Source organism: Sander lucioperca, chromosome 18, assembly GCF_008315115.2.
Source record: "Sander lucioperca isolate FBNREF2018 chromosome 18, SLUC_FBN_1.2, whole genome shotgun sequence".
Taxonomy (NCBI): Eukaryota; Metazoa; Chordata; class Actinopteri; order Perciformes; family Percidae; genus Sander; species Sander lucioperca.
The window spans coordinates 12,089,277-12,114,496 of record NC_050190.1 but is presented as its reverse complement, the minus strand read 5'-3'; the positions used below and the strand labels follow the sequence as shown (position 1 = coordinate 12,114,496).

General features: G+C 40.8%; 2 protein-coding genes across 15 annotated transcripts in view; both read right to left on the bottom strand.

Moving 5' to 3' along the window:
• evla (Enah/Vasp-like a) overlaps positions 1-14,463 on the bottom strand; it is a 36,999-nt gene extending 22,536 nt beyond the window's left edge. Inside the window, exon 1 of one of the 4 annotated variants that reach the window (XM_035994961.1) lies at positions 14,023-14,463. In XM_035994961.1, the coding sequence (XP_035850854.1) occupies positions 14,023-14,027 (5 nt within the window). In that variant the 5' untranslated portion in view covers positions 14,028-14,463. Of the gene's footprint in view, positions 1-2,505; positions 2,868-7,421; positions 7,715-14,022 lie in introns of those variants that run through there. The other 3 variants (XM_035994960.1, XM_031279256.2, XM_035994963.1) reach the window with 3 other exon arrangements.
• A 358-nt stretch (positions 14,464-14,821) lies between these two features.
• The window catches only part of eml1 (EMAP like 1), a 56,662-nt gene continuing 46,263 nt past the window's right edge, over positions 14,822-25,220 (bottom strand). For 10 of the 11 annotated variants that reach the window (XM_031279251.2, XM_031279254.2, XM_035994959.1 and 7 more), the window contains 17 exons: positions 24,761-24,890; positions 23,525-23,674; positions 22,772-22,841; positions 21,254-21,364; positions 21,054-21,149; positions 20,686-20,820; positions 20,397-20,496; positions 20,093-20,244; positions 19,486-19,611; positions 18,825-18,956; positions 18,302-18,369; positions 18,086-18,174; positions 17,840-17,937; positions 17,432-17,519; positions 17,113-17,208; positions 16,886-17,016; positions 14,822-16,758 (listed from right to left, as the gene is read on the bottom strand). In XM_031279251.2, the coding sequence (XP_031135111.1) occupies positions 16,633-16,758; positions 16,886-17,016; positions 17,113-17,208; positions 17,432-17,519; positions 17,840-17,937; positions 18,086-18,174; positions 18,302-18,369; positions 18,825-18,956; positions 19,486-19,611; positions 20,093-20,244; positions 20,397-20,496; positions 20,686-20,820; positions 21,054-21,149; positions 21,254-21,364; positions 22,772-22,841; positions 23,525-23,674; positions 24,761-24,890 (1,898 nt within the window). In that variant the 3' untranslated portion in view covers positions 14,822-16,632. The remainder of the gene's footprint in view (positions 16,759-16,885; positions 17,017-17,112; positions 17,209-17,431; positions 17,520-17,839; positions 17,938-18,085; positions 18,175-18,301; positions 18,370-18,824; positions 18,957-19,485; positions 19,612-20,092; positions 20,245-20,396; positions 20,497-20,685; positions 20,821-21,053; positions 21,150-21,253; positions 21,365-22,771; positions 22,842-23,524; positions 23,675-24,760; positions 24,891-25,220) is intronic. The other variant, XM_031279249.2, reaches the window with a different exon arrangement.

Sequence of the window (25,220 nt, the reverse complement as noted above, 5' to 3'; positions counted from 1 at the left end):
TATTCCTTTAAGTTTCGTTCTTTAAAAAAAAATGTCAACCTAAAAAACTAAATCTACTTGCAAGCTAAATACAGCAATATCTCACACTGCAGGTTTTCAGCTGCTAACATAAAACTCGACTACACTCAGAGGCTGCAACAAAGACCTATTTTTCTTTCATACAGGGCCAAATTCTACATTTGTATTTCTACTTTAAGTATGGATATGCATGAGACTTTCAATGTGGGGGTGCTTTCATAGTAATCATGATTAAGACCACAATAGTGAGGATTCAGAGACTTTAAAACTAAGCTTTAACGGCATAAAAATATCTCCTCCAATAATGCATCACGGTTCCGCTAACAACAAGACTATTAAATACTAGCACAGTAGTTCAGAGACTCATAATCTATGCAATGTCATCCGTGCTTTAACATCCCTGTTCCATCACGTTGTCCCAATTGTGATAACTGTATGGTGTGTGTTTATCTTAACCCCTGCCCCAATGACACACAAAGTATTGTGTAATACTGCAGAAAGCGCTACAATTAAGCCCAAAATGGAAGGGAGGGAGGGAGGGAGAGGGAGAGGGAGATAGAGAGAGAGAGAGCAGAGTACCACTGTCTTAATGGCATTAATACAAACCGCATTAATGTGCTTATGTTCTTAGCTAAATGTCCCAGTTGTGTGCAAAAAGCTCAATCTCATGCCATGATGTATCAGTTTGCAGTGCTGCTACTTTTAATTCACACACACAACACAGTGGCAGACAATGCATGACCTATATTCTGCATTTTCTGACTGTGTGATACACATGTATTACAATATACAGAAATACATGTTAGTGCCTCTGATTACAGGCATGCTCTCAGAAAAACAGTTCAATTCATTCAACAAGGCAACGCAAAACCTGAAAAATGGTCAGCCACATCCATGTTAACTTATTACACTAAATATTTACTTACTGTAATACTATATGTAGTGTACATTTACTTAATATTGTCATTCTGTTACTACATATTGCATTTCTATTACTGTGATTTCTGTCCACTCTGGATTAGGATTAGGGGATATGGATAACAGCCTGTATCACAGTGTGTGCAGTTTGTTTTTAATATTATCGTGATCTAGTAAATATTCAGAAAAATCCAATTCTAAAAGGTTGATAGACAGGAATGTCTGTTTTTTTTTGTCTAATCCAGTGAACTAAATACCTGACATATGAGAAACTTCATTACAATGATTCCAAAATGTTGTAAAAATGACACCTGTCTGCCAATTCTGGCGAGGGTTTTTGTGTAGTTTTTCCTAATCCACATTAAGAGTCTATAGATATATACATACTTTACAGTCATCTTAAAAATTGTGATTTGGCTCTGTATAAATGAAATTAACAATGATTCGTTCTGAAATCTATGTTAAATAAATATAGCGTAATTTTCTTTTTGTATCTGACTATCGCAGCTCTCAGTAAAGCAAAGTCATGGTCCTGCTACCATCAGGTTCTGATGTCCCACATAGTGAAAGGTTCAGGTCAGTTTTAGGCAGCAGCTGCACATACTGTACACATAAAACCTCATTGTCTTTATTTTTAATCCCCCCTTCCTCTCCCTCATGATAACAAGACAGCCAACAAGGCTGTTTGATCCTACACTTCTCATTTGGGACAGCAGCAGCAGCAGCAGCAGCAGCAGCAACCAAACCTCCCTCCCCTCTCTCCATCTCTTCTCCATATCATCCATCCTGCCAGCAGAAAACAGAGAGAGAGAGAGAGAGAGAGCGAGAGAGCGACAGAGACAGAGACAGAGAGAGAGAGAGAGAGAGAGAGAGAGAGAGAAGGGCATTGGGCCGAAAGACTGCCATTTTAGCCAGAAGCCATGCTGTCTTCAATACTTTGTGAATTAAACATGTATGGAGCGCTTACAGAGCCCTGCTATTCAGAGATGCTCTATGTGATGCTGCCGAGTGTTTAGAATAAAGAAGCTGCTCTGTGTTCACACAGTAGGCTGCATCCCTCTGGCAGCATCTCTGGCTTTGACTGAAAAGATGTGACCAGGCAGGAGGAAGAAAAGGAAAAAGAGGATCATGAAAACAGATCACAACTTCTGACACTCTTATACACACTTATACAACAAGGAGTTAAATGTCAGTTTTGTGGCAAGAAAATTATCCATGCACACAATAACTAATCCAAAATAACCTAAATTCTGCGTCTAAACGACGTTTGTTGTGGCCAGATTAAGATTACAGATTAGTATTTTGGCTCTGATTAAAATACAACAGGGATATATTTTCCCCGTCCCTGCTGCTGGCATTTCACAACACTTTCTTCGCACACAATGATTGAACCTCATTGACCAAATTATCAGACGTGCGCATACTCTGAATCACAACTCACTCTATTTCAATCACCACAAATGTTTTCATCTCTCTTTTCTTTCAGTTTTCTTGCTGCACACACACACACACACACACACACACACACACACACACACACACACACACACACACACAGTCAGTACAAACCTGGCAGAGATGTGGCTGTAAAACAACCCTGAGTCACTGACACTCTGAGGGAGGCAGTAACGAAGCACTTGGAGCCGATGTATGTCCATTTTGGTAAACAGGAAAACAACAACAGCAGTCTGTCTATGTCACAAACTTCCTCTTGTGCTGCTCCATTACCTTAAGTTATAACTCATTAAAAGCAGTTAAACCTCCTGATGAGAGTCTGCCACATAAATTTCAAACAGGAGCGATTGCTGCACAAACAAAAAAAAACATCCACTTAAAAATGGAATGATATTAAAAACGTCCCTCAGGTCTGAGTTCTTGTACTGCTGCATTCGCTATGATCCATCCAGCAACAAAGAGATGACTGACGGACAGACTGGCAGGGATGAAGTCATTGAACAGCCTGTTGTCTGACAGATGAGCGTGTGTGTGTGTGTGTGTGTGTGTGTGAGAATGAACCTCTGTGCTATTGTCATACTGTTAACCCAAGGGAGATTACCTCATATCCGTCTCAACCAGCTTCTACCCCCATCCACACACACTGTTTAGTGAGCGTGTGTGTGTGTGTGTGTGTGGGGAGGGGAGGGGGGGGGGGGGGGTGTTGGGGTTTACTCCTGTTACCCCCCCCGCCCCTCAACTCCAGCCTACTGTTGCCATAGCCACCCAGTATTAAGCCCAGCCTGTAGGAACTACCAGCGGTCCATACTGTGGCCAGCTCCTATTGATTAGGATGCCCTTTACCTCAGAGGACACATGTAGCGGGTGAATACACACCAACATGTACAACACAAATTAACTGGAAGAGTATGCATGATAAATTTCCGTTAACATCCACTAAGTAATTGACTAACGGCAACATTTAATCAGAATTTGATGCACAGGAGGGACATTTTGGAAGTCATCAGCTTTATCGTTGGCTGCAGGGACTTTGTCCAGACTGTAATCCAGAATAATTAAAACTAGACTTTATCTTTAGCCATGCTAGCGCTGCACAAGGGCATAAATAACAGGGGGGTCGGGGGGGTCAGGACCCCCCCCATCTAAGGGTAGCCCCCCCTAGAAATATCATTAAAACAATGCTGTGTATTGTAAATAACATAATGATGTATACGTAAAATATCTGTGTAAGTAGTAAAACAATACAAACCCCAAAAAATGCTTTTTAAGCTTAGAAACATTTTGAGGTCCCCCTCCTTTGCCTCACAGTGGTTCCACTGCCTGCTGTACGTTAGGAATCGGATCGGCACTCGTCTCACTCACAGTCACATCGGTAGTGACAGGAATGTAGCTAGTAAGTAGGCGGTTCAAGGCTGTTTTATTCACATTAAACATCGGATCAAGTTGTTCTTTTCTCAGATAGAAATGATGCTGAGTAATTAATGAATTAGTCATGACAAAAAGTTTGCTATGTTAGTAATATAATGTAACGTTAGCTAGCATGTTTAATAGCTTGTTGGATAGAAATGCACCCACTACAACTAACGTTACCATGGCGATAAGCCTAACGTTATGTGTGTGAACTGATATTAGGGTTAATATTGAAGATCTACAGTTGTGTTTGAAGTGGCTGATCAGTGGGTTTGCTGCAGTTAAATATATATCCTCTGTCCCAGACGAAACCTAATATTTATGTGGAGGACGCAAGATCATTTTATAATTATAATATGACCGTGTGGTGAACCTATGAACCTAATTCATATTTGATGAGCTTTACTAGTGGCTCGCTAATTTAACAAGTGTACAAAAGTATTGTATTTCTTTTATATGGGGACACTTTTTCAAAATAAGTCATTATGTTTTAAGGTATTTTTGTGGCTTGTGTACACATGTCCCCTACGAGTATAATTGTGGCTGTATTATTTGTGTCCCCTTCAAAAACTGCTCTTCAGAAATTTTTATTGTTTATTGTCCCCCCCTTCTGTTAGATCAGATTTACGGCCATGGCGTTGCAGCTCTTCGGTCAGTCAGTCCATCACTTTGGTCCAGACTAAAATCTCTCTAACTATTGGATGGATGAAATTATGCCATGAAACGTACATATGTATGGTTCCCAGATTATGTATCGTACTGATCCCCTGACTTTTCCTCTAGCGCCACCATGAGGTTAAAATGTGTGGCTTTGAGGGAAATGTTAAAAAAAGCTTAAAAACAAAATCCAGTATCGACCTGGCTATGACCAAAAACATTACTGACTACTACTACTACTACTACTACTACTACTACTACTAGTCTTCCTCAGGCAATGATGAACCATGAAACAATGATTGAATATGAGCACAACACACACACACACACACACACACACACACACACACACACACACACACACACACACACACACACACACACACACACTTCGGATTGGTTAAATGAGGGTCACAGTCAATAGTGATTCGTTTTTTTAAGGGGCTCATAGTAACGCCTGTGCCAAGCAGAATTATCGTTAGCTTGTCTGTAGCTCTGAGTGCCAAGCTGGACTGCAGGACATTTTTGTGTTGGACCGGGCAAATGTTAACAAGCTCGATCTGCGACAGACAAGTCTCTGTGCAGCTCTGAGAAGTCGACACTGCCTGCTCACTACAGGCAATGCTTAACTGCTGCAGGGCAAGTGATCACACTGAACATTACACATGTGATTCTCCATGTCCCAGGGTGGAAATTATTGCTTATTAGTGTGGTTAAGAGATTTTTTTTTTTACTGTTTACAGATACAATTTAGACACTGGGTGGAAATATGACAATAACATAATGTATAGATGTGGGTGCTAAAAGCAAAATGAAATACAAACCAGAGGAAATGAAAATTCAAAAGATCTCAACTTTGTCCAGTCCAGGGAAATAAATGCCAATCCCAATGAAAGCTAATAAAAAATTTTTTGTCTGGCTCTGATGGTCTTTATGTCAGCTGTTGAGTGAGATCCAAAAATAAACATAAACACAACTGCAAAAGCACTGCATATCAGAAATTTCAGAACAATTTTACAGAACACATTGAGCTTTACAGTAACACAGATATGCTTTACAACAAAGAGTATATGTATTTCAAAATGTAGCCTATTTCCTTGTGTTCGAAACTAAACACATTTCCCCATATATGTTCTTAATATTGCCCTTCAATTGTGTAATGTCTGATTGAGTTGGTTCATAATGAATATCTGTCATACAAAAGCTCATTCCTAGTGTTATTACATCATCTAAATCATTATTAAGCAAGTAGATGAATGTGTTCATTATAATCAGCCAGAACAGACAAAGCTACAGTGCATCTAGTCACAATATTGGTTTCAATGTGCAGTATCAATATATCAAATGAGACTTAAGGATTCTTTGATGAAAGCTTGATTAGGAATCATTTTCCTAATTTAAGGAGATCATTTGGTGGTATATCTACAGCAAGCAGCAGAAAAGCCTCCCAGAGTGAAATCAGCATGTTGACCCCCATAGCGACATCACTTATTCATTACATACCTCTATACATGGCAATTGGCCCCCAGGCTAATTGTCATGGACGCATACAGTACAATATGGATAGCAACCCCCACTTCTACGCACACCCCTCCCCCACCTCTCCTTCTCCTCTGCCTCACTCCACCTTCCTCAGCGCTCTCCAGTCCTGTCACTAATCCTGATCCTTAAAGGGAAACACTGCTTCCTTTTGGAGGAAAAGACTTTATAGGATACACAGAGCGTACAAAATAAGAGTAGGAAAAGTCTGCCCATATTTGATACACTGCTGTGATTTCCCAGTCAGTGTACTATCATATAATGCTGCAGACTTCTATTTTTCTTTGTATCATGCATGAAGAACAAGAATATGTAGGCTATGCATGGAGGACGAGAGAGGGGCAAGAACAGGAATATCTGACAGCTAAACGGGAAGACATGACAACGGGATGGTTTAATTAAAGAGTTCAGCAGTTAGTTTCCAGAAACCTACTTTAAGGCCATGTTCTCTGATAAACATGTTTGCAATGATGCTGTAATATATTATCTAAGTTTTTTGTTACATTTTGCAATATTATAATCTGAATGCCAGTATGAGAAATACCTCATAAATAATGAACATACAGTGTGAGACAGAGGCAGAGAGGTTTCCCCTGTGATGTTGTACTGTACTTTACAGTAGATTACTAGAGTACAAGCGGTCAAGCGTAAACCTCTGATGTTATCTCCTCCGCCCCACTCTGCTTCACATCTGTATTTGAGCTTTAACAAATCACCACGTCCCGCTGTAATCTTCCAAGGCCATATTATACAGAGACCCCTCTATCCTCGTGTCATCTGGCTTTTGATAGTCCCACTCATGCAGCCATTCAGAGATTAGCGCTCTCTATCCCTTTCTTCCTGTCTTTCTTTCTCACACATGCAATGAGTCAGAAGGGATCCGTCCTGTGAACGATAGAGAGCAGCTGAGCGGACACACTGACAGACGAGAAGAAGCAAGAAACTTCCCAGGAAAAGACTGAACCAATGAAAGATTGCTAAAGGGTAACCAATCAGGCGTCTCTGCTAACAGCTGGCTCCAGAGAAAACACAGACAGAGGGGTGGAAAGAAGGAGACAGACGAAAGAAAGTCTGCAAATCCTAGAGGAGATTTTCCTCTACCATTTTTCCTCGCTTTCTATCCAACTTAAGCCAGTTGCATTATTATAAGCTTTATAACAGCATGTAGAGCTGGAGCGATATGCAGAATGGTACAAAAAAAGAAATACAGGTTTTCTTGCAAACAATCCTACAAATGCTGTTTTAAGTAGCAAACAGATTCTGTGGTGTTAAAGATGAGCTAGGCTTAAAACAGAAGCAGAAGAAGCAACATTATTACAGCACACTCCAAAGCCAATTTTCCTTTGACTGACACATTTCCAAAAGGACAGAAAAACTAAAACAAGACAGAGAAAAGATAATGATGAGGAGTCACGTTGGCTTACCCAAAATCGTCCAGGGAATACATGTCGTTGAAAAAGACAGCCCAGTCCTCAAGCAAAGGATGAAAAGAGGTATAAAGAGGGAGATTATGGAGGAGAGGGGGAAGTGTCAGCCTGAGAGGAGAGAGCAGTACACATGCTGTCTGACGCTGAAGCAAACTCAACTTTCCCCTTCTTCACATCCTGTGAAAACGTTTCCAAAAAAAAATCCACTATGCCAACAGAGCAGACATAAGACTGAGACACAGAGAGAGTGGGAGGGCAGGAGTGAGTGAGAGAGATGAGGAGTGTCTGTTGCAACAGAGTAAGGGAATGTAAGAGAGACAGAGAGACAGAGAGAGAGAGAGAGAGAGAGAGAGAGAGAGAGAAGAACATGTGACTGGAGCAGACCAGTCACCTCTCTCCGCTCTGAGGATTGTGGAGTGCCTTCTTTCAACCTCCAAGGAATCATTTCCACTGGATGAAAATTACATGTTAGCCTATATAGGAAACAGGAGTGCTTTCACAACCCGCCTTTCTATGGCGTGTACAATTCAGCTTTAAATAGATTCTACAGTAACTGATTTTTTTAATGCATGTTAGATAAAACCCCTAATCACCAATTAACTACATGTGTGAAACACACATCAACACACCACTTTATTCATTCAGCTCAGCTTTCATAAAAGAACACAAGTTTCCAGGGCAAAATTAAACACACTGCAGGAGCAGATGTAATGATTAGTTTTATATTCAAGCAACAAAGGATTTCATTCATCTACAGTAGTGTAACATTTGCGGTTTCCTTGTGGCTTTATCAGAATTTGTCCTCAACCCGGTGGTCCATCTGGCTGAAGCAAACTTAGACTATTAAGCTTCTTTGCCACAGCGAGCCGGGGTGTGGGAAACAAAACAAAGAGCAATGTAGTCCACTAAAGGATTAGGGGGCTTTAGAAAATGGTAAGAAACATGCAACAGAACCTGGAAGGTCAGTCAAATACCAGATCATCTTCTTTTTACCCCAAAACAGGGCTTGTATGAAATAGGTTACAGGAACATGCATAAAAAATGAGTGGCTGGTAAAGCTGCAGATACTAATGTATGTATTTGGCAATGTACGTCCAAGGCCAAATTGTTTAAATGTGTACGAGGGGAGTAAAACTAGTGAGCTGACTCACACTACAATGTTAAAATGGGGTTAAACTGCAGTATGCTGCCTCGCTGAGCTGTAAATGCTTTTCACGGTGTGGTGGGGTCATCTGAAACGGCCTGTTTGACCTCCATCAAGCCAACGGACACATAATGTAGATTTATCGTCAAATCTCTAACAACACAAAGCCTGCGTATGATGTAAGATGTCTGGGATATGCTAGAAAATGACCAGATTACAGTATGATGCATGGGTATAATGGTTTGTGGTGTTTAGAGTATAGTATATGGTTTATGATAAGTGCAGAGCAGAAAATCACATGGGATCAAATTGTATTAAAAAGTGTAAAATTACCATTAAACATGGTCTCAGTGCACTATACAATTAAAAGGAACACATAAATAACAGACAGCAACAAAACAATTGAACAGCATTAAAGCAGTAATAATAATAATTCAAAACCAGCAACATAAGAGAATAAGTGAAAAGGGTTTGTTTGTGAAGGACGCAGAAAGGATGGTGTGTTATGGTTGGTTGTAGTATAATGAGTAGAGGTGGGTTTTCAATCTAGATTTAAAATGTCAACTGAGTGAGCTTCTTTAACATGTAGTGGAGGCTATTCCAAAGATAAGGGGCACGGTAGAAGAATGCTCTAAAACCAACTGATTTTTTGTTTACTAGGGGAATGACCAGCAGACCAGCATCAAGCGGAGCGGAGAGAGCGTGCCGGACCATATACACTTCCGGAAAAAGATGGTGTAATAAGCTCAGATAAATAAGGTGGTGCAAGTACATGCAGGGCCTTATATGTTAAAACAAGAACCTTAAAATCAGCTCTAGCTTACACTGGGAGCCGTGAAGAGAGGCCAGAACAGGTGTTATGTGATCATATTTTCTAGTTTGGGAATTTTTGTCAGGCTTCTGGCTGCAGTGTTCTGAGCAAGTTGAAGGCCTTTAGTTGCACAATTTGGAAGACCAGCAAAAAGGACACTGCAGTAATCAAGTCGGGAAGACACAAATGCATGGAATACTATTGCAGCATCACGGAATGATAAGATGGGTCGAATTTTTTGCAATGTTGCTGAGATGGAAAAATGCTGTCTTGGTAATAGCCAGGCGAGGATCAAAAATTACACCAAGGCTTTTGATGCTCGAGCTTTCAGAGTGTGGACCAGTGAAATTATCTCTAATTGAGTCAATGTTGCTTGTGAAGAAGTTAATAAAGTCATCAGCCATCAAAGAAGAGCTGTTGGCAGGGACACTCTGTGTGAGTTTAGCCACAGTGTCAAACAGAAACCGTGAATTATTTTGTATAAGTGTTGATCAGATTAGATAGATATGTTGTCCTAGCACTGAGAGTGCTCTTTTATATGTCATTAAACTCTCAGATTACGAGTGTAATCGGTGAACAATGGCGGCATTTTTGTCCGAGTGCGTTTCCTGGTTATAAGAGGTGCGACAGAGTCAATTGTGTAAAGCAAGGCACTGTTCAGGTTGTCTGTGATATCAAGGGAAGCAAAAGTAGTATTGCAGGAACCAAGTACCACTCAGCCAGTGTAGACTTAATGTTGCTGTCAATACGGAGATAGGTGTATGTGTCAGGCTCTGAATACTTACCAGACAGACAGAGAGAGACACTGAAGAAGACACCAAAATGGTCAGAGACTGGAACCTCCATGATAGATAAGATGTCAGCATAAATGCCCATTGTAAAAATGAGGTCCAGTGTATTTCCATCAAATGGTAAACATATTATTTATAGGGATGTTACGATTACCGGTGTAACAGTAAACCACGATAAAAATGTTGACGATAACAATTACCGTTTTCATTTAAAATATCATTATTATCACGGTGGATTACCACGGTGTGGAAACCGTGTGTTTAATCCTTCCCAGCTTCATCCGAGTCTCCTGAAGTTGCCGCGCAGGTGCACTGCGTAGCCTACAACGTGTGTTTCTTGAAGTTGGAATCATGGCGCAAGGAAGAGATGACAGCGTTCAGGACATTTATCAGCCCTCTAAGAGGACTAAGTCCGAAGCATGGGCTTTGATGTTTAAAGTTGCACTTTTGATAAGGTTTTGCCTATATTTTTGTAATATAATAAACACTGTTATACAACAGTTATACTGTTATAACACACTTTTAAAAATACCGAAATACCAAAAACCGTGACAATTTTGGTCACTATAACTGTGAGGGTAAATTTTCATACCGTTACATCCCTAATTATTTACTTTGCAGACAAACTAATGCTCAGAAATTCTAATGGAGATAATCTTGGAACAGTAGTTCCAAAACTTTTAGCAACGTCTACTTGCAAGCTATCGTCACCACTTCCATGTCTGTAGGTTATAACCACGTAAACCAAAGAGGGATCTTTTTCCCCAGTTTTATCTGAATTATTTTAGGGGCCTGAAGAGGTAAAATTATTCAGTAGGCTAATTCACATTGGAAAAAGGCTAAAATATAGGCATTTTTGATTAATAGAAATATTATATTGTGTAGGATTTTTCTGCTTTCCTACACTTAATCTTCTTGCAACTAGGGGTAGAAATCTCCAGAGGCCCCACGATACGAAATTATCACGATACGGTATTATTGCGATTTTAAACATGTTTCGATATTCTGCGATATATTGCAATTTATCTTTTTCTTAGCTTCAAATTGTGTCCCATCTGTTGTATCTAAAAAAAATCCTCTGTTCATCTCACTTCAATTTTCCATCTAGTCAACTGAAAAAGCAATTGATTTTATTATTCTAGTACCAAAAAGTTAAATTCTCATATGCAATTTATATAATAAAAGATCAATACTTGGGGCGACCTCTAGCTCACCCAGTAGGCTGAGGCCTTTGCAGCGGCCCGGGTTCGAATCCGACCTGTGGCCCTTTGCTGCGTGTCATCCCCCATCTCTCTCCCACCTTTCCTGTCTATCCACTGTCACTCTGAAATAAAGGGAAAAAAGCCCCAAAAAAAGATCAAGAGCAATACTTGGCGTATGTGTATCGATATAGTAGTGCCACGGAAAATATTGCGATACTATGCTGTATCAATTTTTTTCCCCACCCCTACTTGCAACCCTTCAGATTTATTTTGGAACCCCTTGGGAAACACTGATCTAGAGAAATATGCAAATAAGAATTCTGTATTCTTTCTATACATTACATGCATATACACCCTGGTACATAACCATATACTTCACTGATCAGTTACTGCTGACACCTAGAGCAGGTGAACAAAACAGCTTCAACACTTCTTAACAAAACCTGAGAAATGTTGTAACCTGTATGGCACACCTTTGCTAAGCACACAACCTCAGAACAGAAACGTGTCCTTCAGTATTGCATGGTGTCAAGTACCAAAACTAGCGTAGAACGTCTGGTGAGTTTACATTGTTTACATATTGTTTAAACATTAAGTGTCTGATTTAAATTTTGCCAGCTTTAGACTACTTTATTCAGGAAAATGTTTTGTTCTGAAAATTCAGGTAGGCTATCATATCCCAGTGTAGTTCTGATGTAGTTATTTTGGAGTTAAAAGCCCTTTTCCTTTCCCCTGCCTCTGCTGTCCCTGAAAGGCTGCACCAATGAAACCCTGGAGAATGTGAGTGTTGTGGCTGTACGTGGTGACGCTGGCTCACGTGGAGCTCTCTGATCAGCTCGGAGGGCAGCAGCTGCCTGCAGTAAGATGCATAACTCAGCGTTTTACCTTCCACTGGCTGCACTCGCTCATTCTACCTTTCTTAACGATGAGTCACCACAACAAGCAGCTTCAGAAAACATCCTGCATTAATAGTACAGGACAGATGCTTTTTGCCCTCTTCCACTGTTTCTCACACAACCCATGCACACGCACACGCACACGCACACACACACACACACACACACACACACACACACAACAAACCAAATGACGGCAGTCAGTCTGACAAGGAGAACAGTAAGGAAGCATTGCAGAATGAAACCACTACTGTTACCGGACTAAAAATAACACACACACACACACACACACACACACACACACACACACACACACACACGTTATGAGCACATGCATTGACATGGCCATGCACATACATAACTCTTACATAAATGCAGCAATGGAAGCAGTGACGCTGAACAAATTATCTCATTGAATTACATCTTCTTCCTTTTTACTCTGCAAAAAGAAGAGCCAGGTCACCTTGTTGTTGCTTTGTGGAGATTTAAGACTTCCCTTTTGGGCTTGAGTCAAAGAGCAGATTTGCCATTGGCAACAACAAACACACAGGATGGGACTCAAGCTTACAGAAAAGAGGAAACGCCATGTTCATCCAACTGGACTGTTGTTTACTGCTGTAATGTTTACAGTCTGAGGGCAAAACAGTTCAGCTACTGGCAGTGAGTTGTGTGAGGTTATGGGGAGGGGTGAATTATTTGGATGAGGAGTACTTCACACACAAGATATCCAGATGTGAGAGCACCTATTGCTTTTCTCTTTTTTTCTCTTATTCCTTTTCTCTCTTTCTGTCTCCTTTCTCTCTGAAGGGAGTAACACCACAACTACACACCCAGACCCAGAGTCACATACACACACATGCAGACAAACAAACACTGGTAGCTACAGTAAAAGCAGAGAGAGTGCACTGTATCTGAGGAGAGCTGTCGGAGTAAATCTGAAGCCATCAAACTAAAGACAGCAGGAGGAAATATAAAAGGACTGCTTCATAAATAGAACAAAATACAGAGAGACTCTTCTGCTGGAGAAGATTTGGCCCTCCGTGCATTCTGCATACCAACATAAGCAGGGAAAGGCTCAAAATACCATCCACGGGCTTGGATATACAATGAGGATTTAAACATGAGACACATTTTCCATAGGCTGGATATGTGCATGTGTGCATTCGTCATGGAGTAGGCTTTTGAAGGTGTGTGTGAGGAGGGGGGTGGAGAGTCTGATAACCTGCCTGGCAACCACCAGAATAAACACCCTCCTCCTCCTGCGATGGAGCCACTTACACTGGCCGGTGCATCAGCCATATTCAACGTTTTATTTCAGCAGGTGCAGAGTAATGCTAATGTGGAGAAATACACGATGCTGTCGTTTCCATGACAACATCAGCCTGGCCTAAATCCTGTATTGAACACACTGGGTGGGTCCGGTGGTGACAATAGCGTGCTAATATTGGGGGAAACAGCACAACTGATAGCCTACATTAATCACCTTGTATATTAGGTGTACAGCGAATGGTAAAAGACGCCTATATGGAGCTGAGGCCCGGTGGGTGGGACCCTGCATGCTTACAATACTGCCTCTACAAGGACAGAAATGACGCCACAAGACGTCTAAGATGCTGCGGTTCTTCGCTACATTATTAGCTATTATATATTCCTATAAAATAGGCTACATATAAATGCAGTTGTATGCTAGAGGATGAGTGTCGGTGGGCATCTGTCATGACGCGTTAAACAGAGCGCATGGTGCCGCCGCTTACCTCATTCTCTCGTCTTTTATTCAACCGGAATGATGGAACCGACGAGGCTGATGAATAGAACCAACAGTCCGCTTGTTTTTCTGTATAAACAGTCTGGGAGGCTTGAATCAGCCCACCAGCTTCCACCTATGTCCCTTATGCGCGTGTGTAAAGATAATACAGGCTGATGATGAGTCGTGTTGCAGAAACGCTAAGCGAGGATACGAGCGTTTTCTCCCATCCGCTTTGTGCTCCGTTGTCTCTGCTCCCCACACGCGCCGCTGCGTATCCTTAAATCCATGTTCAGCCGGGGCTCGTGCTCGGTAGAAGACGGTGAACGGTGGTCGTCAGCCGCCTCCCTCATGCCATATTTTATTCCCATTCGGAGTGTTTTGGTAAGGTGGAGAGATTTGAGGGAAAATGCTAATGCCGCGTGCGAAGGGAGAGGGGGGAGCAGAGCGGCTCAATGCTGCCCACCTGCGGCGAAGACGCACACGTGCAGCCCACTGACGCCCCCCACCCCGAGATTACCATTATGAGTACGTATTCCTATACAGTATAATTATATGGTGGTATTCTGCTTTAGTAAGATGCCCATACACTTTATTTGTATTACTACAATATGTTCTCTTTCTATATAAAGAAATATAAACCTTGCAAGAGTATAAACGTGTATTTTTTATGATTATAATATATTTACACATATATTTTAGGGATTTTGATCAGACTTCCTCTTGAACTAAAGATTATGTAAAATAAAGAAACCAAAAAAATAAAAAAAATTAGGGATGAAGTGGAAAGTATAAGACACAGTCTCATAGGAATTTCATATTGCATTTACTTCTAGACAAACGCTAAATGTTCAATGGTATTCTGCAGCCCCAAGTGTTTAGTGGTTAGACAAATCATGTTACATTCACACTGTAGAGTGGTGACTTTACATCACTGCTGTTAGATTTAAGTGGTTTTCCTGAAAAGATAACTCCAACAATCAGCCAACCGTCAGACTTTTAAAACAACACCAATATGCCTCCTATATCAGTGGCAGTTATGCTCATACTAAAATCTGCTGAATCCCTGTCAAACAATTCTTGTTTATTCATGCATGTGTGTAATATTGGCTTGCTGTTAACCGTAAAATGAAGAGAGTGAAGTTTGAAAGCAGACATTGGTTCATGAAAAGCTCTGGTCAGTACTAAATGGAGATTTGCTTGTTCTGTCGTGCAGGTAAATAAACCTGCTATATGTTGATCAGACCGAAGCAGTGCATTACAGAAAAACACCTCAAAAAGGTTCAGTTCAGTTAAATATCTTGCCAGTGACTGATGATGCACAACTGAGGAGCAGACTAGCACAGACAGTAAACAGTTACAGTGTAATGGTCTCATCTTTCCCGTTCCTAAACTGATCCCGGTGCAGTAAATGCAGATAGATACAGATTTAAAAAGACTTCACATCAATGAAAAAAACAAAAAAAACAATACATGCTTGCTTCTCATTTTCCTTGCACCTCAAGGCAAAGACAACAACCCATACCAAAAATCTGAAACACTTTCAAATACTGTATATTCACCCACATTTTGTTCACATCTGTTTCAAGCCTCTCAGTATCTTTACACATATGGGACTAAATGGGGATTTAATGCAGGGAAAAACTCAAAGAAACTGAAATTGTCAGTGAAGGATTTGACTCTTGATCAATAAATAATAGGAAAGGTGCCTTTTTTTAAGACCTGGAAGCATAAAAACGTACAAACTTGATCAGATAATGTTGTAGAAAAGGGTTCAAATCCTAACTCTGAATCTAAATGTTGTAATTTGTAGATTCAAATGGTGGGTAACATCACATCTGACTAGATCTTGTATTTATTCGTCATGTCTTCCAAATTCAGCATTTGTCTCGAGTGTATAGGTAGTTTTCATACAAAATTAGTCAATGCAAATAAATCAATAATGGTTGGACAACAGTTGAATCTTAGTTGATACGTCTCTATGTTTAAGTGAGTCGTGTTTCACTAGCGCTTTCCTGAGTTGTTAAATACAAAATAAAAGAAAGTTTACCAATTAGAAAATCACCATGTTCTTTCATTCCATACACAGCTGTTGTTCTAATGCTCTTGGATCTCCAGCGCGATGATATTCAGCCTGAATATGACACCTGATCAGTCCATTATCTATGGCAGGAGTGTGCACAATACAAGAACAGTGAAAGCAAAACTACAGATGCAGTCAGAAAGTCAGAGCCTTTGGTTCTAAACAGATTTGATCCGTTTGATTTGTTTTGTCTCATATCATTGGTGACTTGGCTACAGTACATGGGAGAGATATATATATATATTTTTGTGTGTGACTAAAGAAAAGGTGAAATATTCAAGATTTTTGTATTTCAAGCAACCGCACACCTCCAACAGTTCATCTCATTTGGGATCTGAGAGCAGATCAGGAAGGAAACCTCGGGTTCCTCTTCTGTCAATTCACTTCACTTCAGGCAGATCCACCTTTTTTTTAGTGTCTGAGTTAATTTAAGTTTGATTTGGTTCAGTTTAGTGCAGTTCAGTTCAGTTTGCCTCAGCTGGGCTTCAGGCCCCAGCAGAAGTAAGAAACCAACAGTATCTGTTTCTGTCTGCTCCCTCAGACTATCCTCCACTGCATCACGCTCATGTCCTTCCCTCCAGTTGACACCAGGTAGCCATCGTCATACAGGAAGGTCACATTGGTCACGTGACTGCTGTGGCCGCCGTAAACATGGCTGGGAGCCTGAATAGAAAAGCACATATCGAATTTTGCCTTTCCATGAACTATGAATCAAAGTTTGACAGGAGCTTGATCTCCTTCTTGACATTACTGAGATGAATATGTTGAATGACAGTACACAGTATCTTACCCTGAACTGTGAACAGGGGTATGAGAATAGGTGGACCTTCCCAAAGTCATCTCCGGTAACCAGGAGGCTCTTATCACTGGACCTACACACAGCGTTGACGTCGGTGCCATCTGAGCCGTCGGGCCACAAACCTGAGGAGCAGAGAAGAGCAGCAGAGACGTCTATTGAATGAATATTAAAACAAAAACACACAACCAAAGACGGAGAGGGAATGAGCCTTCACTTACCAAAGACCTGGAAGCCCAGAGTGCAGGTGTGGGTGGCCCACTCAATATCTCTGGTGGTCTCCACACTGACCACCTGCTTACACACTGATGGGATCCCTGGGAAAACACACACAAACCAAATACACAACATGTTTTAGCCTAAAATAGTATCATGGGTACGTTCCTTTAACAAAAATAGCTTCTTATTTGGTTGTGATTATGTATTGTTATAGAAAAAGTTTTCATGGGCTCACATCAACTCAATTTCTAACTGAACAGAAATTGCATTAAACAAACAAAACCACAAAGGATGTGAGAGGATGACGGTGATCATACTTACAATACAGTATCTCATAGTCCCCTGAATTTGATACCAGGTACTGGGAGTCCACTGACCAGTCCAGATGGGTGATGAAACTTGAATGACCCTGAGATGTGATACAAAAGGACCAATTTAGATCATTTACCTTTACAGTGTTCCTGGAGTTAAGGCAATATAATTTTTCAAGCACCAGAAATAATCCTAAAAATGTGGATGGGATTTGATATAGCAACCCTTAGTCATTATGACATTGTATCATTGTCATTTAACATTTTACAGCTTCTGTATCACACACTGAGGACAGAGTGTACAGAGTGGAGGCGCAAATATAGAGCGGAGGAGGGAACTAAATATAAAGATGATGCCAGGAGGAACTAAAAATAACAGAGGCGCAGATGATGGTGGACTGTAAATACAGGTGCTCACCGAGCACTTCCCCACTCGGCTGTACTTCCTCCCATTTTCCGCCACAGCATAGATATAGATGTAGTTGTCGTGGGAACCGATGGCCAGGAAGTTACCATCTAAATAAATGAAAAGAAGACAGGAAGATTAATGTTCATATAATAAAGTTAAATATGTTTGAGGTCCAAATAAAAGAAAAGAAACGGACGGTTAAAATAACACTCTGCATGTACAGGGGAAACATGTCGTCAGCAGTTATCAGCATACCTGGCCCGTAACACATAACAGACAGCTGTTCATTCCCATCTGTGTGCATTGTGACAAGATCCTTAGAGTCCGTGTCCAGTACGAGCCACCTGCAGGATCAACGACAGCTCAACAATCTGCTTTTTAAAATCTGCTCTGCAAAATCGTTTTTCTTGTCACTTTTTTTCATGTAAACACTTTATTTCTTTTGTGTTTTTTGGTGATGGTATCCCCTACCTGCCAGTCTGGGTTCCTATGGCAACCACAGCTCCAGACGGATGGAAGCCTGCTGATTGGGCAGCATCCTGTCAGAAACAGGAAGAAGAGTAGTTAATCAATTTATTAAAAAATGTATTTTGCTTACTGTTTTTTCTTCATTTGGATGTTTGAGCTTCACTGTGCAGAGTGATGTACGTGCAGAGTTTAACATTAAAAGGCTGTTTTCACATTTCACGCTGAACGGGGAAAGTTTCCCTGTGCTCACCTTAAATATCAGTTTAACAGGTGAACAGTATGTAAGAGCAGGATTTTGTGACATCACAACTAGTTTGGAGGCCAATCATGGAGTAATAGATTTGATATTATATCACTCTGATTGTTTCCATGTTCGTTTGTACATTTTAGCTGCAAAATATGGAGTTCTTTTTGTTTCTCATTCTTAAAGACATCAGAACTGATAAAATAGTTTCTGATTCGTCATCTGTTGAGGGCTGTGTAATTCCCATGATTGGCCCCAGGGGGCAGTGTTGGCTAAACTTACTTCCATACTCTTGGTCCAGATGAGCTGATGGGAACTTGAGTCCCACAGGCAGACCTGCCTGTCATAGCCACAGGTGAGGAACTGATGCTTCCAGGGGTGGACAGCCAGACCCCACAACTCGTCAGTGTGACCCTGTAGAGGAGAGGAGAGTTTTTCTTCTTTCACTTCTATTTATTCTTCATGTGCTACAACATCTTAGCCTTACAAGTGAAACCTTCACTTTGTCCAGTAGTTGAACATCATCATAGTAGAGCTGCAATGATTAATGATACATTAATTAATCGATGATAAGAAAATTAATCTGCAACTACTTTGGTAATCGATTCATCGTTTTACACAAAAATGCTAAATGTTCTCTGGTTCCAGCTACGCCCAATTGAGGATATGCTGCTTTTCTCTGTGCTATTTTTTTGTAAAGTGTATATTTTTTGGTTGTGAACTACTGTATTGGTAAGACAAAACAAGCCATTGCAAAATGTCATATGGTACTCAGGGAAACTGTGATGGAACTTTTTCACAATTTTATGACATTTGATAGACCAATTGAAGAAACATAGTCGAGAAAATAACTGGCAGATTAATTGATAATGAAAATAGTTGTTAGTTGCAATCTGCATCTTAGTACAAATGTAGAAATAGTATACTAGACGGTTGCATCTACCTGCGTAATAGGCATGAATTCTCCATCCAAACTTCCTTGCAAAACAAAGTGCTTGGTGGTACCGATGAGCACAGTCTCCCCTCTGCCCTCTGCTATGGTCCGGATGGGACCAAACAACTCAGGCACCTGTGGAGAAAATACAATAATCATTTAAACCATCGAACAGGTGGAATCCAGCATTACCAGAATAAACATCAACTAATCTTTTACAGCATAATGTGGGCTCTGCAGAGCAAATAAGACATGAGTGATCCATAATTCCCATTACTATAAATATCCATGATTATCATTGAGAGCACAAACCCATCTCATCCTCTGTAATATTTATGATATGGTGCAGCATTCAGAATGCAAAGTTTTCCACCTCAGGCAGGATTGTAATTTCTGGCTAATATAAGCAACCTACTTCAAAAGAAAGAGCTGGATATGCAGCTTAACATTTTATTAAAACATATTAACAGAAAGTGGTAATAGCAGATCAGATCATTAGAATGCTGTAGAGCTCTACAGCTGAGCATTAAAAACCCATGCATTAAATCAATCTTAAAAGTATGACATGCATTTTACCCTTTATGAATATTTATATTCTGTTGAACTTTTTCCTCACCTCCACTGTTTGTATCTGCTGGTAGCTGCTGTCCCAGGAGATGAGCCTGCGGTCTTTCCCTCCAGACACAAGCGTGCCGTTCCTCAGCATGCACAGAGCAAAGATGCTGCCCTCGTGAGCTCCTTGGATGACGTGGCTGATACGATTAGTGCCTGCATGACAGAGATGGGATGAGAAAGTTCAGTTGGAGACAGCCAGACATAAAGGTTGAGTACTTGGGGCAGATTTAGAGACAGATATATCAGAGATCTCATTGGGCCACTCTGTATTAATAAAGGTTGAACTAATCAATGAATTAACATGCCTTTTCCCCACACCAGGATGTTCCCACTTGAGTCTCCTGTGATGGCGTCTCCATTTTCTGCAAAGGTCACACACAACACAAACTTGGGCTTCTCTTGTTTCTGCAAGAAACAAACACAAGAACACACATATTGTTTATTTTTTGCTAGACTACCATTGATTATCCCTGTATAGCTATAAACAGGATCATATCATAACACAGGCTGTCATGATTGCATTTGTGGCTCTATATCAAACTTTATTGCTTTATGGTGTTAACCTAACATGTGGGAAACATGTGGGTGTCTCACCTCAAACAGTCCTTGCTTCTTGACCAGTACACCTTTCTCCAGGTTCCAGAAATAGAGATGGGACTTGCCGCAGGTCACTACGATATTGCTGTCTGTCGGGTGGAAGTCTGCAGCAAACACTGACTCGTTGGAGCACTGAACAGAAACACATAAAACAAGAATGAGTTGTTGAAACTACATGCACACCTGTTTAATAGAAAATGTATTTGAGCAGTATGTCAGGTGTATATGTCTTAATTAAAACACACACACACACACACACACACACACACACACACACACACACACACACACACACACACACACACACACACACACACACACACACACACACACAAACACATATATACACACACACTCCCACATACCTTGACCTCAGCCAGTCTGTCCTCTCTCTGCCAGTCCCAGACGGAGAGGACGTGGTCATTGGAGTCGTCTACGACACACAATGTATTTCCTCCATTCTAACACAAAGAAAAAGACCCAAAGCCATGCTTATTTACTGACAAAATAGAAACTAAGTACAGCCTGAAACTCCTTGTTAGGTGTGTCAGTGGTGTTTCCTTACCGACTTGGAGAAGGCCAGGCAGACCAAAGCTCGGTCGAAGAAGCCTGTACCCAGAACATGGAGTGTGTTGAGGCTGACAGAGTCCCACACACGGACATGAGGAGCCAGCTGCTGCCAGGAACAAAAAAAACACAAAAACATGGGCACAACACCAGGAGAGGTGTATCATCAGTATGATGCGATGTTCAATGTTCTAAGTTCAATGATACCTCACACAAGGGTCTACGTCATACAGTTCATTAGCTGTGAAAGGGGCGTGGCTAGACCATAGTGGGTGGGCCAAACCATGACCAAAGAAAACGGAACTCTCTGCTGAGTTCAATGAAACCTTACACAATAGTGTACATCAAATGGGTCATTAGTTATAAAAAGGGGCGTGGCTAAAGCATAGAGAGCGGGTAAAACCATCACCAATGAAAAAGGAACTCTCTGCTGAGTTCAATGATACCTCACACAAGGGTCTACATCAAACAGGTCGTAAGTTATGAAAAGGGGGCGTGGCTACAGCATATGGGGCGGGTCAAACCATCACCAATCAAAAAGAAACTCTCAGCTGAGTTCAATGATACCCCACACAAGATTCTATGTCATACAGTTCATTAGCTGTGTGACATAAAATATAGGGGGGCGGCTCAGTATCACATGTAGACCACACATTATAAGTTTCATGTAAATTGGATGGTGTTTGTCATATAAGGCGGATTTCCTGTTGCCAGTGGGGGGCGCTATGACCAAAAGTCAATTTTGGACTGCAGGTGTCCTCAGGCCTGGACCCTTGTTAAACGTGAGAAATTTTGGGCAGATATGACACTCAAGATACAACAACTTCTTCGTTCATCGATAAATGCTCAAAATGGCCGCCATGCCACGCCCACACCGTTTGACGAAAAGTTTTTTAACTTTTCATCTTTAAGGTCTTAAGATGACACACACCAAATTTGAAGTCGATCAGATGAAATCTCTGGGAGGAGTTTGTTAAAGTACGACATGGAAATGGCCAAAATCGCACTAATTTTAAACTTTCAATTCAAAATGGCGGACTTCCTGTTGGGTTTAGGGTATGGCTCCAATGAGCTTTTTTGTACGTCTTGACATGCTACATATGTGTACCAAGTTTCATTAGTCTACGTTAAACTTACTGCAGGGGCTCAATTTTTGTAACTTTGTAGGGGGCGCTAGCGAGCCATTTTTGTGCGCCTATTCCCGAAACCCTTAAAATACGTAAATTGTCACCAGACTTGATGCGACTGTCAATTTTGGTGAGTGTTTGAGTATGTTAAGCCCCTCAAAAAGGCAATTAATTTGCCGTAATAATAATTCCTTCAGTTTCAATAGGGCCTTCGCCGCTCAGGGCCTAATAAGTGAACACAGAGCGAATGTGTTTCAGCTTCCCAGTCTGTTTATTACTGTAAGCAGAAATAAACAGATAAAAATAATTTCTTAAAGAAAATAGCAAAACTCCTCCCTCCCGTAATCTATCACTAAAGTGATAAAATATCAATAAGAGACCTCACTTACTTTTCCATCTGAAGAGGTACCCGCCACCTGACCGGTTGCTATGGTGATTTTATCGGGGTGGACAGCCAGACTGTTGAAGAGAAAGACGTGAAAACAGTTAAAAGCCTTTCAACATCAAAAGCAGCATTTGAATAAAGATGAGCAACGCGCTCGCAGAACATGAAAGGAGGTTTTTAAAGCTGTGAACACGATATTCACTGTACCTACTAAACGCCGTCTGCACTAATGTGAGGGGGAAACGAAACAGTTTAAGATAAATTCATCCCCTATTGGCCACAGCGGTGTGGCAGCACTCATAGCATGTGTGAAGCTCTAACACTTCGTCTTCAAAGGAGTAAGAATCTGTTTGCAATCCATCCTTTGATCTGTAATCCAAAATGTTCATTAATAATTTGAACGTTTATTAACCCCAGGGTGTACTAACATAATCGTGTCTCTTTAAGGTTACCCTCATCACACTACACACTTTCTCACTTTCATGCTTGTGAACAAATGAAGGCATTCCAACACACACTTGTTGTGCCTGCTCCCTCATTACAGTTATTCTGCACTTAGTAGGCATCAAGGAAAGAAAACACTCTACAGCCTATGAGGATTGTATTATATCAACTCTAACAGGGAAAAGAGATTAAAGGTAGATGCCAGATGTGCTATGGGGCTGCAGTAAATGACTGAAGCAGTCCCTCGGGTTAGTGTGTGTGTGTGTGTGTGTGTGTGTGTGTGTGTGTGTTTTATAATCCCCAAGTGTCTCACCATTTTATGTCATCCGTGTGTCCGGTGTAGTGTCTCTGCAGCTGCTCGTCCACGTTGAACAGGACAACCACTGAGGCGATGAAGTACACCGTTTCTCCAGTGGGCAACAAGTAAAGGTTGGAGCGACAGTCTCGACCGCGGTAACCATAACTGGACATTAAAAAAGGTCAAGGGATGAAACAGAAATTGTATCCAAAGTAGAGCTGAAACAATTAATCAACTGTAAGAAAATTAAGTAGTTTTTCAAGCAAAATGCCAAAAATTCCCCAGTTACAGCTTTGCTGCTTTTTTGTCTTCTCTGATAGCAAACTGAATATCTTTTGGTTTTAGACTGTTGGACAAAAAAAAGAAGAACTTTGAAGACAGCGGCATGGGCTTTAGGAATTTTGTTTTATAGACCAAATAACGTATCCAGAAAATAATCAGCAGATTAATTGCTAATGAAAATAATCCTTTTGTTGCAGCCCTAATCCCAAGAATTAAAAAAGTTAAGGATCTATTTGCTTACACTCTAACCAGCAGGTATAACGTTTAGAGACAGTGACGAATATTCACATTTATTTAATAACATGAAGGTAAGAAACCACAAAAAAATACATTAAAATGCATTCAAACTACAACATTAAGACACGCTGTGTGCATGTGTCTAATCTATCTGCAATCTAGTTCATACTGGATTCAACATATACGAAACATGCAGCCCACATATCTATTTCTCTGTGTGTGTGTGTGTGTGTGTGTGTGTGTGTGTGTGTGTGTGTGTGTGTGTGTGTGTGTGCGTGTGCGCTTTTTTCTTCAGATTTAATCTTTTCTTCATCTCCCTTACGGCTTTCTCCCCATTGGGTTTCTGCTAGACTGATCAACACAATACATTCTTTCATCAACACATGAAAGAAAGAGAGAAAGCACAAACTGAAACAAAATAAAAATAAAAGAGCACAAGAGGAGCTGCTGACTGGTTGTGCCTCAGCCTGCCAGCTGTATGCAGGTTATTACTGACTGCAGGCTGCAGAGCGATGAGCCCGAAAATGAACATCTGAGCAGATCTGGTCTGACAAGCAGGGCGATTGGAGCTGAAAACATGTCAGCTTCCTCTCTCTAACTACATCACAGGCCAATCTGGATTTACTCTCCTCAGACGATCACTTTCCAAATCACAAGCAGGACTGTATTTGAAACTTCTTATTTCCTCAGAAAATTCCCTGTGCAAATAAAGTGAGAGATGAAAAAGGATACACCCAGTCCAGTTTGAGTTTGTTGCTGGGCAGGTCGGCTCTGGCCTCCAGGCAGTAGCTGTCCACCTGGTCTTTGGGCATGTACATGGTGATGGGACGACCCTTCAAGTACATTTTCACATAACCTTCCTCTGGAAAAAGTAACAGAAAGGATCAGTGAGATGATAAAAATACAGATGTGACTGCTGGAATTATGTGAATAGCACATTTTATATTTTATGACAAGTATGCAAAAAGCACAGACATGACACTGAAGCGTAATACAATGTGTTATTATGATGTGAATGACAATCGCGACAATGTTGATGAATGTAAGATTAGATGATGAATGGAGAGATGTGATGTGATATGTTTTTTTGCTATGAAAAGGACAACAAATGACAGAATTTGCAAACAAACAAATTAGCTTTTTAACTGACTTTATTAGTCATTTCAAATACATTCTTATAACAACAAAGATT